Source organism: Aythya marila (assembly GCF_965140915.1).
Source record: "Aythya marila genome assembly, chromosome: 2".
NCBI lineage: Eukaryota > Metazoa > Chordata > Aves > Anseriformes > Anatidae > Aythya > Aythya marila.
Genome location: NC_139043.1, coordinates 34,570,747 through 34,584,554, shown reverse-complemented (window position 1 = coordinate 34,584,554; position 13,808 = coordinate 34,570,747). Strand labels below are relative to the sequence as shown.

Sequence of the window (13,808 nt, the reverse complement as noted above, 5' to 3'; positions counted from 1 at the left end):
CCCCTTTCCTACAAGCTGCCTTTCTGTCAAGGGCAGGGATAGTCAGCGTGGGGTTTGCTTGTACCCATTGCCCATTCCACTTTATTCTGCGGTCTGGGAAGCAGACAAAGGGCTGGATCATCCCCTTCCAAATGCCCAGAAGAGCACTTGTCACAGCTGCCCACGCTGTAGAATCACTTTGGTCTCCAGCGTCCATTTCCACAAAGTGCTGTACCTGCGGGTGGCCTCACAAATGCAGCTCGCCCGTCGCTGCTCAGCAGGAGAGCCCCACAGCAAAGCTCACTGTTAAGCAAGTCCCATCTCCAGCAGCCAGCCTTGCGCTGCATTCACTGGAAATAATCTTTCCCTGTTAATGTCTCCTTCACAGAGCTGTCTGATTACACTCTTGTCCTGCTGCGTGCCTGCTGTGATCTACAGGTTGTTCCGGCATTGTGTTGCTTGGTGAGTAATCAGAAAGTGGCGCGTGGGCACCAGCAGCAGTAATGGCGCAGCTCTGCCTCCTTGTGCTTCTCACCCAGTAAAGAAGGTGTCAGGCTCTGGGGCAGATCTCAGCTGTGGGCACTGCTCAGGCAAGGTCAGAGCCTGATGGTGGCAAACAAAGCAGGGAATTGTTTGCAGGTGGGTACCTGGCCTCTGAAGTGCTCCTGCATGTAGGAGATTCCGTGAGCAAAAGGAAATCGTAATTTTAGCTTGAATTTTAATTTGCTAACGGTATCCCTAACCCATTCTTAAATCTCAGTAACAACACTCACCTGCCCTTGGGAAGCAGAAATTCCCTTTGATAGCAGCAGTGCTTGGGCCTTGGCAGATTTGGAGTGGCAAATCTATGAGGCCATTCATTAAAAACAGCTGAAGGGATGGGGCAGGGCTGGCATTTGCTCTGAATTTCTTAAGCCCAATGACAAAAATTGCAGTAAAAACCTTCAGATGTGTAGGGACAAGGTGATGCTGCCGTTGGCTCAGAATGAGAGTGAGGTAAATGTAATCTGCAGCAAGAGAGGTTGGACTGGGGAGAAAGCAGAGGGAGAGATGTTTCTCCTTAAAGGGTGCTGCAGAGCAGGTCTGAGGGCTGGGTGTGAGGGTAGTACCCACGCTGGGTGTGAGAGAAGCAGCGCTCCCTGCTCCTCTTTCCAGCTGCCAGCGCAGTGGCTGTCACAACGGAGCATTGTGAAACATGGCTGTGGGGAGGTGAGCTTTGATGAGTACAGTGGTGCTCATCCAGCTCCGAAGGTAATGAATGGTAGAGGGAATCTTGCCCTTCTACCACTGCTGTGTAAGTTCTCCAGTGGTTTTGTGAGAAAGAACCAAGCTCTGTGACGCGAAGAACAGTGCTGCTTGAAAAGCCTCTCTAATGCCTCTGTTTCTGTCTCTTTCTGTCTCGTAAATACAGCCTAATATCGCTTCAGCTGACGGCACCTTGGCACTGAGCAGTCCGTTGGTGGCTACTCTGACTGACAGAGGAAGATTCAATGTCGTGCAAAGGCTTTTTGCCTCATCAAGCATTAATTTAGAAATGACAGAGTCTTCTGTAAAAGTTGTCACTGCGAGAGAACCTCGCTTCTTCCCCCTCCTCCTTTATGTTGCACTGTACGGACTTCATAGCTTAGGTGGGACTGCGTAGGAGCTTTGCTGTATAGGAGCACTGTCCCAGCCTGTTCTTTCTCTAGCTGTGCAGTAGCCCTGATGTGTGTGAGCTGGCAATAGAGCAGCTGAGTACTGGGGGTCTGCGGAGGCGAGGCAGGCGGCAGTGAGCCCTCTGCTGCTGTAGGAAGGTGAGCTGCTGCTCTGCAATTTCACTAAGGTAACATCTGCAGTGGGAAATACATAAATAAGTAAATAAGAAATGCAGGGGAGGAAGGGGGAAAAAAAAAAAAAAAAGACAAGCCTGGAACAGAAATTGAACGTAGCTGTTCTGATAGTTGTCAGATCTGCAGAGCGGTAGAAGCCTGATTGCTCGCATTAATATGCGTGGGAGAAAACTGCAAAGTACAAACTGCTTTTTGTAAGCAGGCTGTGGAAATCCAGGGTTCTGCAGCACAGTGTATGTTTTGCTCATTTGAGACCTGAGGTGCAGAATGCCTTCAATCTGGAGGAGGCGAAGTGGAGGGCTCTGGAAGAGGTACTTAATTAGGTGTTCGTTTATTAAGTGTAGTTTGGCATCAAGCCATGTGAACTGCAAGCTGCAGGAAATAATAAACTCTTTTTTTTTTTTTTTTCAAAAAACTAAGACCACCTTAGGGATTTATGCCTCTGTTTTCAACCAAGTTTTTGCTAAGTGTAGCAGGTTTCAGCTGTTCAAATTACATTTTGAACTTTCTCTTTGAGGTATTGTGATGCCTTCTGGTACGTGCGTATGAAATGTCCCTGCAGCACTCCACCACAGCAATGGTTTCATCCATGTGACATTTTCAGCACGGGTGTTTTGCTTGTCTTTGACTAATGGCAGAGAGTTAGCAAAGCACTTTGTGCTTTGAGCTGTTTTGTCTTTTTTTTTTTTTTTTTATCATACTTTTCTGTGATCGTGTGAATGGGACAGAAGCACAGCAGAGATCAACGTAAATGTGGGCTGGGGAAGATGATGTTCCAGATAAGTGGAATATCCGTGCTTTCAGGTAAGACTGAGATGGCTGACAAGGAAGCAAGCAGGCATCTGTAGGGAGGGCTGCTTAGTGCACAGGCCCTGCAGCTTACAGATTGGGTAGGAATCCTGGCTTCAGTTTCCTTCTCTGTTCCTAGATGGTCTTGAGCCCAAGAGGTCTTCAAAAGCTCGTGTCAGTTAAGCTTTCCCTGAGAAAATTGACTTTGCAAAAAAAAAGCACCTTGGTACCTTTCCATACCTGAGAGCGCAAGATACGTTTGCAGACTGAAGTGTTGGTGTTTCTGTGTCTCTGTGTAAAAGGAAGCTCACGGTGTTGCCCAAACGTCGCACTGGTGGATATGGAAATGTCCTTTTGGGGGGTGGAAGCTCCTGCTTGTGGGAATTACATGTTTGTAAGTGGGAAGGTTTTTTCTCCTGCCAACCACTGCTCAAAAGTTGCCTCTGTAACTAATTTATCAAAAATATGTATTAAATGTCATAGTAAAACAATAGAATGACTTAAAACTTAATGTATGTGATTACTGCTTATCCTTTTTTGATTCCTGTCATTCCCTTGGCTTTCAAAGTTGGTGCACACAGGCGGTAGGAGGACATGTGTGAATCCATGTAGTGCTGCCCTTCGTGTGTCCTGGTCTTCAGAGTCTTGATGGAAGCCTTATGCGTGCTGTGTTGTGTAACTGCTTTCAGGATGGGTGGGCTGTCCTGGATATGTAGGAGACTCTATTTTGGTTAAAAAGACCCCAAGGGGTTCTGCCCCTTCTGCCTCCACTTGCTAGTCTTTTTTTGCTCAGGTCTGTTGGCTCCTCACTACATCTGCCTTCCCCGCTTTTAGCACTGATCCCCTTCCCTGAAGAAGTTGTGCATGGCAGCCACCAGCCTTGGCTCTGTCCTTTACGTGTTTCCTTTCCTCTGGGATCACAGAAGCACCTCTAGACCAACAGATAGCCTGGAGCACTTTTTGGACAACAGAGTAGCACAGGTGGGTAAGAACGAGCTGCTAAGGCAATTTATATGCTCATGTCTCTAGTTCTTTCTTGCACGCTCCTGAAAGCAGGATCTTGTGCACATAAATATTCAAAATAACATGGGCTGGGGTTGTGAAGACCCAAGGCAGCAGCTGAGGCAACGTGTCTGTCTGTGTACTTTTTGTCCTGCCTTTCCCTAAGCTGGATGAGGATAACCTCTGCATGCACCCAGCCTAAGCTGCACTGATCCAAATGAGTTCAGAATCTGCTCGCTGCATCCTTGATGAAGCTGATTCCTTGTGACAGGCTGGCCTCACGCAGGAACTGCTTCCTCGAGGTTAGGTGGGGTTTCCCTAGAAAACAGAGGTGGTAAAAGGGCACTGGGGTCTTGCAGAGCAGGCTGGCGCTTGCCTCATAAAAGGCTTCGTTGCACTCCCAGCCTGCCCTCCCCAAAACCTTGCTTCCCTCTGATACAATTTTGGTTCCACAACAGAAAGGGAAAGAAGCCTCACCTTTGTGATTTGGGATCAGATCAGCCTGAGGGAAGCTGAGGTCAGTGTCTGCTTTTTAAAGCACGCGCTGTCTCCTGCAGGCTCTGCCTTGTTTCAGTAACCAGCACTCGGCTAGGACAGGCTGCAGGCCTGAGCCACTTGGGCTTTCGTGCACGCCTGAATTACAGAGACAGATGCCCATAGTGCTGGAGTACTTAGGAAATAAGGAAGGAACCCAGCTTCAGCAAAAGCATTTGTAGGATGGCTGGAGAGGCCCAAGGGGCTCCACATTGAATGGGGAAAAGGTGCTGGTGCAATCAAAAAGTTTTATTTCTTAACTGGCAAACATGCATGTGGAACGCCTCACTGCTGCAGCTGAGGTGCAGCCAGGAGCAGAATCTGAGAATCTGAGCCAGGCAAGGAGAGTTGGAGTAGAGAGCTGGGTGCTTACACCCATCTCAGGCAGGAGCAAACCCTAAGGTGGCAGGGTGGCACCTCGAAGCAGAGCTGCCGCGTGGGCTCCAGGGTCTGTAGCCTTTGCGGCAGCTGCCGTGGTGTGATTCAGAGCCTGTGCTGAGACACATGTTTTCAAGGGATTTCAGACAGCCCCTTTCTTGGCAGGAAATTACATGATTTCAGAGCAAAGGACACAATATGGAAAAATTAAAAAGCTTTTTAGTTTTCCTTCCTTGGCCTGCTGTCTCAAGAGATGACCCTAAGCACAGTAAGTGCAAAGTCAAGATTTTTGTCGTGTTTTAAAGAACGCAAGAGCTTCTTCCAAGCGTACAGAATTTAGCTTCCCCAGCCCCAGTGCAAAGACCAACCTTTGAAGGTGAGCTGGTCAGTGTAGGGTTTGGTACTAGCACCCTAACAGCAGTGTAGAAGGAAATACTTGATGCGGAACTGGATCGCAGCAGTGAAAGATAAAAGGCAGATGTGCTCAGATTGCCTCCTGAGAGCATCTTCACTTAGCTAGAATTCACTGTATGACCAAAAAAACTTCAGAGAAGAAGTTAATTGCAGTTTTTCAATATTAAATCTTTATTATATACAAAAATATTTTGTTGGGAATTAACAGAATTTCACAATTTTGTACATTAATATTTTTATGCTTGGCTGTGTTTATTGTGAAAATATTAGCTGTGAAAAAGACAATGGGGGCTTTAAAAAACAAGTTACAATTTAAAAATGTCCTACGTATTAGCTGACTTTTTAACATCAAGTCAGAATGCTAACAAGTCCCATCTAAGCCTGCTCTATAGCATTGTATTCAAACAATTAGGTACTAAATCATCTTCACCTTCACATTAGAAATAGTTAAGATTTTCTTTTGCATGATGTTTTCAGCTAGTAAAAAGTATTTATTTATTTTTTACAGGAGAGCAGTTCTTAAAGTTTTAAAAGTGTCAAATCCAGTTTAGTATTCTGTAGAAGGAAAAAAAAAACAACATGCAAAGCTTCCAATAGGGAAAAAAAAAACAAAACACTTTTGTGAGAACAAGCAAGGTAAAGAAATGCACAGTGACAGACTTCCAATACACATTTAAAGCAATACACTTACTTAAATAAGACTTTATAGTTCTTAGCCCAGTTTGGGGTGAGAAGGAGGCAAACTTTCTGTATTTTAAAACCTAAGGAGGAGGTTCCCCCTTCTATCAGAATACTCAAGTGTTACAAACAGGTAATGTGTAATGCAGGACTTGGGGGGAGGGAAAGCTCAACATGCATTTTTAAAGGGGGAGAAATCCTTTCCAGCAGTTCTCTCCGTACATGTGTGTACAAGACCTAAACCAACAAAAATCAGCCAAAAAAAATAGCCTAATTTTGGCAGCTGACAGTTTTGCTGCCACTCCCGGAACTGCACAAAGCACTATCATTAGATTTGCTCTATACTATATTTTGTATAAGAGATCAAATAATTGAGAACTTATTTGGGATTTGGGAAGAGATTTCACTATATTCTAGGTAAAGGTTAGCTACTTACAGAGTGATGACTTGGATCAGCTGTGAAGACAGCCAGACTTGCATGGACAAGCATTAGTGTGGAGCTGATGACATCAAAAGGAAAAGAGTAAGTGGGAGAAAGTGTCTCCAAGCCTACTTTAACCATCTTAGCCTTGCAGCTTGGTCATATTCCACATCCAACCACTGCATTAGCAGCAAAAGCAAATCTATACCCAACTAGCAGGAGAAAAAGTTAAAAAATATTGAAAACAAAATTCACATCTACTTTAAATGCAATGTATCCTACAAATTATAAATATTACTGAAGCTCTCCTTAAAGGAAAAAAAAAGTTTGGGTGTGAAACTGCTTAACAGCCTTCACCAAGCTGGAATTTTTGTTTGTTAGTCTGTGCAGGTAAATTCCAGCTTCAGTACCAGTAAATGAACTAAGAATTCAACAGTTCAACAAGTGACGGTCTGTGGAATAGTATCCCACTGTGGTCCAAAATGAAGAGTTCAAGTAAGTTAGCAGACACTGTTTTGAATTTCTTGCAGTATATTAACCCTAATTTATCTATCTACATAGCTCTACTTGTGTGTGAGCACACTTTGAAACTATTTAGAAGCCAAAGCTGCCTCTTAATACTCGTTACAAGTGTTCTCAATGTATTAGATTGTTTCTTTAGTATTGGGACTGCAAACACTAAGTTACACCATTCTTAAATACCGGTGTCTGTATTGAACACTATTACCTCTACAAGATAAACTGGAATCCCAAACAATTCACATCAGTAAGGTTCTTTAAAATGTGAAAACTGAAGGGTGAGGTTGGGTGTTGTTTGGGGAAGGGGGCCAGGACTTCATTTCACCACCTTCACTAATGACAGTCTGCCAGAGAAAGCAAATGAAAGTACCTTAACTAAAGAAATCCCGAGATTACTGACAGCTAGAGAGAGATTTAAGGCAAGAAGTCTAGCAGACTAGAAGTCTACTAGAAGTCAACTAACCACTACTTAAACAGGGATAAGTTGATCCCTAACACTGTTGCAGAAGTAGTATCATTAAGTTTGGCAATAACGACACAGTGCTTTAGCGCTTCAGAACTTGGGTGAGGCAAGAAACCCTGCATGCAGTAAATAATCCTTCTCCGTTTGCATGGTAGATGTGACAGACTTCCACCTGTAACTGGTCTCACAGCTGTACCTGCAGGCACAACGAGTGGCTGGGAAGCTGTCGCAGTAGGCACTATAGATGCTTTGAGAAGTGGCATCTGCCTCAGCCTTCAATCGGAATGAAAACGATAGATGAAGACTGGATGGAAAACCAAGGGAACAGGTAAAGGAAGTTTGAATTTTTTCTTGTCCACAGTAGCAGTTTGTGTAAAAACAGCAGTAACTCAGATCTCCCAATTTCTGCAGTAGTGCTCTACTTGGTCACTCTGTACTGGTCCTTACTTAAGCACAGCTGAGAGGCAAACTTGGCTCCATAGGGTCCCTAGCTAGGAATTTTTTGTGTTTTAAGAGAAAAAAAAGTTTCCTATTTATTATCTGAATAACCCTTTAAAAACCAACCACAGACAACTTCCTTAACACTGAGCTGTAGGCAACTCATATAGCAAACCACTTAGGTGTGATTTTAGAAGATGCAATGAATTAGAACAGAGGATCAGCAAAATAAAACTGTTCCATTTTGAACCTGTCACAGATGTGACAGTTTGTGTAAACACAAATTCCAGAGTTCAGAGATGATCTGATGTCCTGCTCCAGAAAGCTTTTTTGTATGACGAAGTGCACAGAGCTGCCCTGACCTGAGGACTGTGCACAAATGAGGAATACTGCACTGGGTGCAAATTTATTTCCCATGCCTGGGTCAGTACGTGATTTTACCTTCATTGTGTATCTGCAGGTCATTTGTAAAGCCCTTGGTAAGTCCATGCAAGGTGACGTTGTCGAACTGAACTTAATTGCCTACAGCTTGCACATGATGTGGAACCTCAAGTAGGCCTGCCAGTGTAACCTAAGAGACAGCAAGGTAATCAATCACTTGGGTATACACACACCAAAGTATTTACAGTAAAGTTGAGGTTGGTGTATACTTACAGGAATTTTTGGTGCGCTTAAGGAAATAACTTAGGGGTCTTGGTGTACTGGCTGTATTTTTATGTATAACTTTTCATACACAGGGCAACTACAGTGTTTCTTTTATAAGTCTCTCTATATGTACAGAATTTTACAGCACCTCATGCACTGTTTAAAACATAGAAATTACAGATAAATATAGAATTTTTAGATTGAAATATCTGTATATTTAGAAAAATATACATTAGTAAACACAATAAACCAGGTAGAGAAGTGTACCAGTTCTAAAGTCTCACATGCAGGTACATTTCTGGATTAAGTCATGGTAGATAGTAATGTGGTAGCAGACATGAGCATTTGTTGTTTTACCATCCACATACATACATATACACAGACAACTATTTGATAATTCACTTTTCTAAACTACTTAAATAATTATCTTGTGATACATACCACATATCTTAAACGTTTAGCAGCATCTTCACCTTGCTCAGACACGCCTATTGTTATTAACAGTCGATGTAAAAACTTTTCCTGTTAACATCTGGAAAATGAATGTTTCATACAGAATGATACATGAAATCCTCGTTATTTGAAATCCCCCAGGAATACTTCACACAGCTGCAATATGAAAAGTTTTCACTTGCTCAAAACTAGCCTTTCAAAGCATCTTTCCCCTAATTGCACAATGTGCAGGTCCCTATCTAACTTCTGATCTCCTGTAAAGAACAGGTAGAGTCTATCCCCACTGTGTATATGACTGCAATGGCACCTTTGTTCTGAGAACCTACACAAATGTATCCTTTTGTTTTAATAAAAGTAACTGTTATTCTAGAAATCCTACCAGCTAGTGACAAACTAAACAGAATATCTGATGAAACTCTTATTTCACTTTTAAAAAAAATCCAAAATGTTATAATCTGGACTCTCAATTTGCATGATTTAACAAACAGATGCAAGGAATGTTACTTTTTTTTTTTTTTTTTATTAACACTTGCACGTGACCATCCAATTAAAACCTGCAGTCACTTTGATAATGGTCCTTGACTGCAACCTAAGCAACCCATCTCTTACTGCTTCAGAATCGTACTTCTCATTAGCATCGACATTAACAGCACCGGGTCAGCTGCTAGGCTCTGCTGTGCTAACTTAAATGTGCTAGATTTTAAAACGCTATGTGGAGCTTAAGCACAAGCTGAAGTTTTAGCCTTTAGCAAATGCATGGCTACTTGGAGACTGTTCACTAGGTAGGCATTCTGACAGCGTGATCTCTGCTGAGATGGAAATAGAAGGAGCACGGTTTTCCTTACAAAACCTTGTGTCCACGTTTCATGTGATTCATTTGGCTAACTGTATGAAAAAAAAATCAGATGAAAATGAGTGATATTTGCAATAGAAACAACAACATCGGAATTGAAGAATCTTCTCATTCCGTTATTTGAGGAAGAGTGAGCTCAGCCCACTTTTGGCATCACAAATAGAGCATTTTCTAACTTACAATGAAAAGGCATCGTATCTGTCCAGTTAGCACGTCTTATTTACAGCATATGTAGGTCTTCTATTACACAGCATACAAACACAGTTCAGTCACGTTCAGCTTGTAGTGCCAAGAGTAAGTCATCAAAATAGTCAAGCAATGGCTCTGCTATCTTTTCTGCTACATAAAACATTTGATCCATTTCTCAAAGCAGCCTCTGAGCGACAGGATCACAGAACATGTCTCCTGGGAAAGGCAAATAAAGGTCTTGTGCTGCTGCCACGCTCAAAAGCTCTGCCAAACTTAAACAAAACCAGAGCAAACACATCCTGAAAACTGTAACAATAAAGCAAAGTAGTGGTACAAATTTTCCTTAGAAAATTTCAGATTCCCTCTAAAAGACTGAAATCTCAGTGTTAACAGCTGCACCGACGACCTGTGCTTACACACATTTTTGACTCATATTTTCCAAATACACTGGGATCTCACATTGCTCCCCACCCTCCCCGTTCACCAAACAACCAACTTTATAGGTGTTTTAAATATCATCTGTAGTATACAGGTAGGGTGTTTTTGATTTTGTTTTGTTTCAGATTTACACTTTTCCTATAGTACAAATCAACAGTTTCCCTCATGCACATAGCAGTATTTAAGAGCCCCGAAAACAACACTGATTTCCAGTGTAGAAGCTTCTTTTCCTTCAGAAACAGTTCTGAGGACGTTGCCTTTTTGACAGCATTCTGTGTCACGCTTTGGTGTTGAAAAAGAATTCAGAAGCCAGGTGCCTGTCACCAGGTGGAAGCGCAATTAAGCAAATAGATGACTTGTGTTTAGACACCTAACCTGATAATTGATGGTGTATGTTACTATATACAACAGCTAAGATGGTAATATAAAATGTGAGCACAAAAAGAGCTAGTCTTAGTGACAAGCTATATTTTCATTTTGTTCTTGTCAAGCAGAAATTTACATTAGCGTAAGTTTTGATGAATGAACTTGAAGCTAATATGAGCTGCACTAATGAGCCTACTAAGGGGAGAATTGTCACTAAACCTAAACAAAAATGTTGTAAAACAAAAACGGTATAAACAACATTGCTTTTTAGCAGTAAGCTTCCAATTCACAAGCTATTGGATGAAAAAATCAATTAAAAACACAATGCAACAAAGAGCACAGAAATTCCATTATACCACACTCAAAAATACAACAGTTTATCACACAAATATCCCAAAAGATAATAGAGAACTCAGCTAAATATCACAGGAAATTAAGCCACAGATCACTATATAAATATCAAACAATGTCCTAAGAAAAGAAAATACTGTTTTTTTTCCTTTTTTTTTTTTTTTTTTTTTAAGCAATGTGTTTTCACAAGTGTGAAAAAACAGTGCTAAACATTAAGCTACACTCTACAAGGCTCCACATTATCAGGTTCTCTCTAGGCTACTTCACCATCGTACTGAAATACCTTGCGTTCAGGCTTTCTAACGTAGGTACTTCACCCATAACAGGCTAACAGGTTAGCTCCCAAGAACTAACCAAGCTTGCAAGGTATTGCTTTATGTTATTTTAAGAGACACGTATAAGGGAACCTACAGAACAGTACAGTTGTCTAAATCAAGAGACATCAGGAAGTTGTGAAACATCAAGAATGCATCAACATTAAGCAGAAAGAAGCTGGAGCAATGGAGCTGGGTGTTGGTTGTTGCTTTTAGTATTTAGAGTTTTGCTCCCATTACATTATTACTTTTTAAGGAAAAAAACAAGAAGAAAAGAAATTAGTGTTCTTTCCTAATAAAAGCTACAGACTCTTGACCAGTTAAACACTGACATTAACAACTTTTACAAAAATTGTTTCAAGTATCCTCTTTTTAATCACAGTGAAAATGTAAGACCAAGATGTAAATGTTAAAGTGAATGACTGAAAGTTTCTCAGATGAAAAAGGCAAAGGTACTAAATCAAAACATACAAAATGCTTAAACGCATTTCCTTCATGTGATATGAATAGAAAGGTTATCTGTAAAAAGTTAGAAAAATTAAAATAAATTACATATTTAAGTACACTTTCCCTTCAACATTTTTTTATAAAAAGTCAGAATAGTGTACTTCTGAATATACACAGAGTAAAAACGCACAGGTGCCGCAGGTTATCGTTGGTATCTACACAACATCTTGTCACATTAGTTTATTTGCTGCAGTTGATTTTATTTGTTACTTATGCTCATCTTCAGCAAGCTCAATAGACCCAGCTAATTGGGACCCACTGTGGTTCCAGCCTCAGTTTCTCTATAGCAGTCTGTAGCTTCTCAAAGGCTTTGTCTAGGTTGTCATTTACAATGGTCAGATCAAAATAGTGGTTGTACGCTCGCTGGATCCGGGCACTTTCATCCACTGTTTTTTTCAAATCAGTGTCCTGTTGAAGGCATTTTAGAAATTACTTAGAGCACAAGACTTGGCAAATCCTTATAAATGAAGTACTACTTCATGACACAGTACAACTGACTGTTTAAAGCTCTGTATTGTATATATTGAAAAAATAAGAAAAGGTCTCATTTATAGCAAATCCACACAAAACTCAAGTTAAAATGCAGTGACTGGGCTGAAAATGTTGTACAGTGCTAACAGTGTTAATTATGGCAACCAAATGTTGCAAATTTTGTGATTTTTAAGAAAGCCAATAAAAGCACATGAACTGGGGCCTGTATGCACAACAGGCAGCTAATCATCTCGTGTGTGCAACTGACAATTCAATTAAAACTAAATGAATGCTTTAGGAATAATTGGGTCAATCAGTTATGTAAATATATTTATACCTCCTCTCCCCCAAAAAAAGGCACCAAAATATCGAAGAAATATTACCACCATTAAATGAAAGACAATGAAAGTCGCATTTCTAGAAAGATCCTCTGGAATACCCTATTGGTTTTAGAGACTACATTTCAGGTTTCCTACTCACACGACATCATTTCTTCATTCCTAAACTGCTGCATTGTTTTATTTCTGACATCAGTTGCAAAATGTTCAGGAAATTTTTATTCCTACACTATGAAGCCTTCATGAAGTGCTGCCAATCAGCATTTTTTCATGTTTCATTAGTCCTGCGTTCTTAGAAGATTCCTCTCCACTGTTACACAAACACAATTTTCTGTAAGCAGTTATGAGATTTGTTACCCTGCCAATATTCATTTGAATGTTTTGAGGTCCCAATGCAATTGTAAATACAAAAGTCAAAATTAAAACTTTGCAAATAGCCTTTCTTTCAGAGTAAATGAAGGAGGCAAGCAAACAAACGTACCATCACAAGCCTCAAAATTTTTTGCTCTGGCCTAGGAAGCTACAAATAATTTTGACAGACCCACTAGACAGCAGGTCATACGCAATAATTCAAAGGTACATTGCTTTTTCATTTGTTCAGGAAGTACAAGATGAAGAAATGAGAAGTCATGCTCTATATACATGTCCACAGATTTGATGTAGAATCTGTACAGATACATAAAAGGATGTCCCTTAGGGAATCATATATTAGGAAGTGCAGGAAATTATTCTTATACTTGTCTAGACAGTTTTAATGTTGCCTTCTTGTATATGCAAGGCAGAAGTCAGTGTTTGTTTGGGGGAGGGAGGAAACACAGAGCACCCCCAGAGGTACTGGAATCCCTAACAACCAGAGACCACAACTGGGACTGGACAGTCTCTCCTGCGGTTAGCAGAAAGGAATCTCACAGGTTTAAAAAAAAAATCAGTGTAAATTGATTCACTGCCCATTTTATTGCTCTGAATGCCCCATCAGCATCATACAAGATATCACTACTATCTGAACTATAGCACTACACCTGTAAGCTGTCAGCATGCCGTGGCTTTTCTTGGATGGGAAAGATGTACTGCTGAGCACAGAGAATGATTTCGTTAACTGTTCAATCTGGCTTTTTTTTTTTTACTTTGGTCCTGCACCTGGGAAAGCCCATGTCCATACAGAACACTTATAATTTGCTGTGTTGAAGGACACATGTCTCATTTGCTTCTGCTGTGTCTCAGAAAAGGAGACAGGATCTAATGAATAAAATGTGCCACATCACTTTACATGACAAATCCAAGGAACTTCAGGGGAGGAAAACCTATTCAACACTTCTTTCTCTGGCAGTTCCCAGCCATTTTCAGTGCAGCATGTGCTGCTGCAGCAGTGGAAATGAAGCCTAGTCGGATTCAGGTTGGGTTGTTTTTGTTGTTTTGCTTTGTTGTTTTGTTTTTGCCTT

The 13,808-nt window shown here is 41.1% G+C and overlaps 2 protein-coding genes across 8 annotated transcripts in view; one reads left to right on the top strand and one right to left on the bottom strand.

Annotated features, from left to right (window-relative positions):
• Positions 1-2,995, top strand: part of GSDME (gasdermin E) — a 32,213-nt gene extending 29,218 nt beyond the window's left edge. For both annotated transcript variants that reach the window (XM_082755288.1, XM_082755287.1), the window contains 2 exons: positions 368-441; positions 1,391-2,995. In XM_082755288.1, the coding sequence (XP_082611414.1) occupies positions 368-441; positions 1,391-1,621 (305 nt within the window). In that variant the 3' untranslated portion in view covers positions 1,622-2,995. The remainder of the gene's footprint in view (positions 1-367; positions 442-1,390) is intronic.
• Positions 2,996-5,102: 2,107 nt separating this feature from the next.
• The window catches only part of PALS2 (protein associated with LIN7 2, MAGUK p55 family member), a 56,946-nt gene continuing 48,240 nt past the window's right edge, over positions 5,103-13,808 (bottom strand). For 4 of the 6 annotated variants that reach the window (XM_082752529.1, XM_082752531.1, XM_082752532.1 and 1 more), the window contains one exon: positions 5,104-11,968. In XM_082752529.1, coding sequence (XP_082608655.1) covers positions 11,792-11,968 — 177 coding nt within the window. In that variant the 3' untranslated portion in view covers positions 5,104-11,791. Of the gene's footprint in view, positions 11,969-13,808 lie in introns of all 6 variants that reach the window. The other 2 variants (XM_082752530.1, XM_082752534.1) reach the window with 1 other exon arrangement.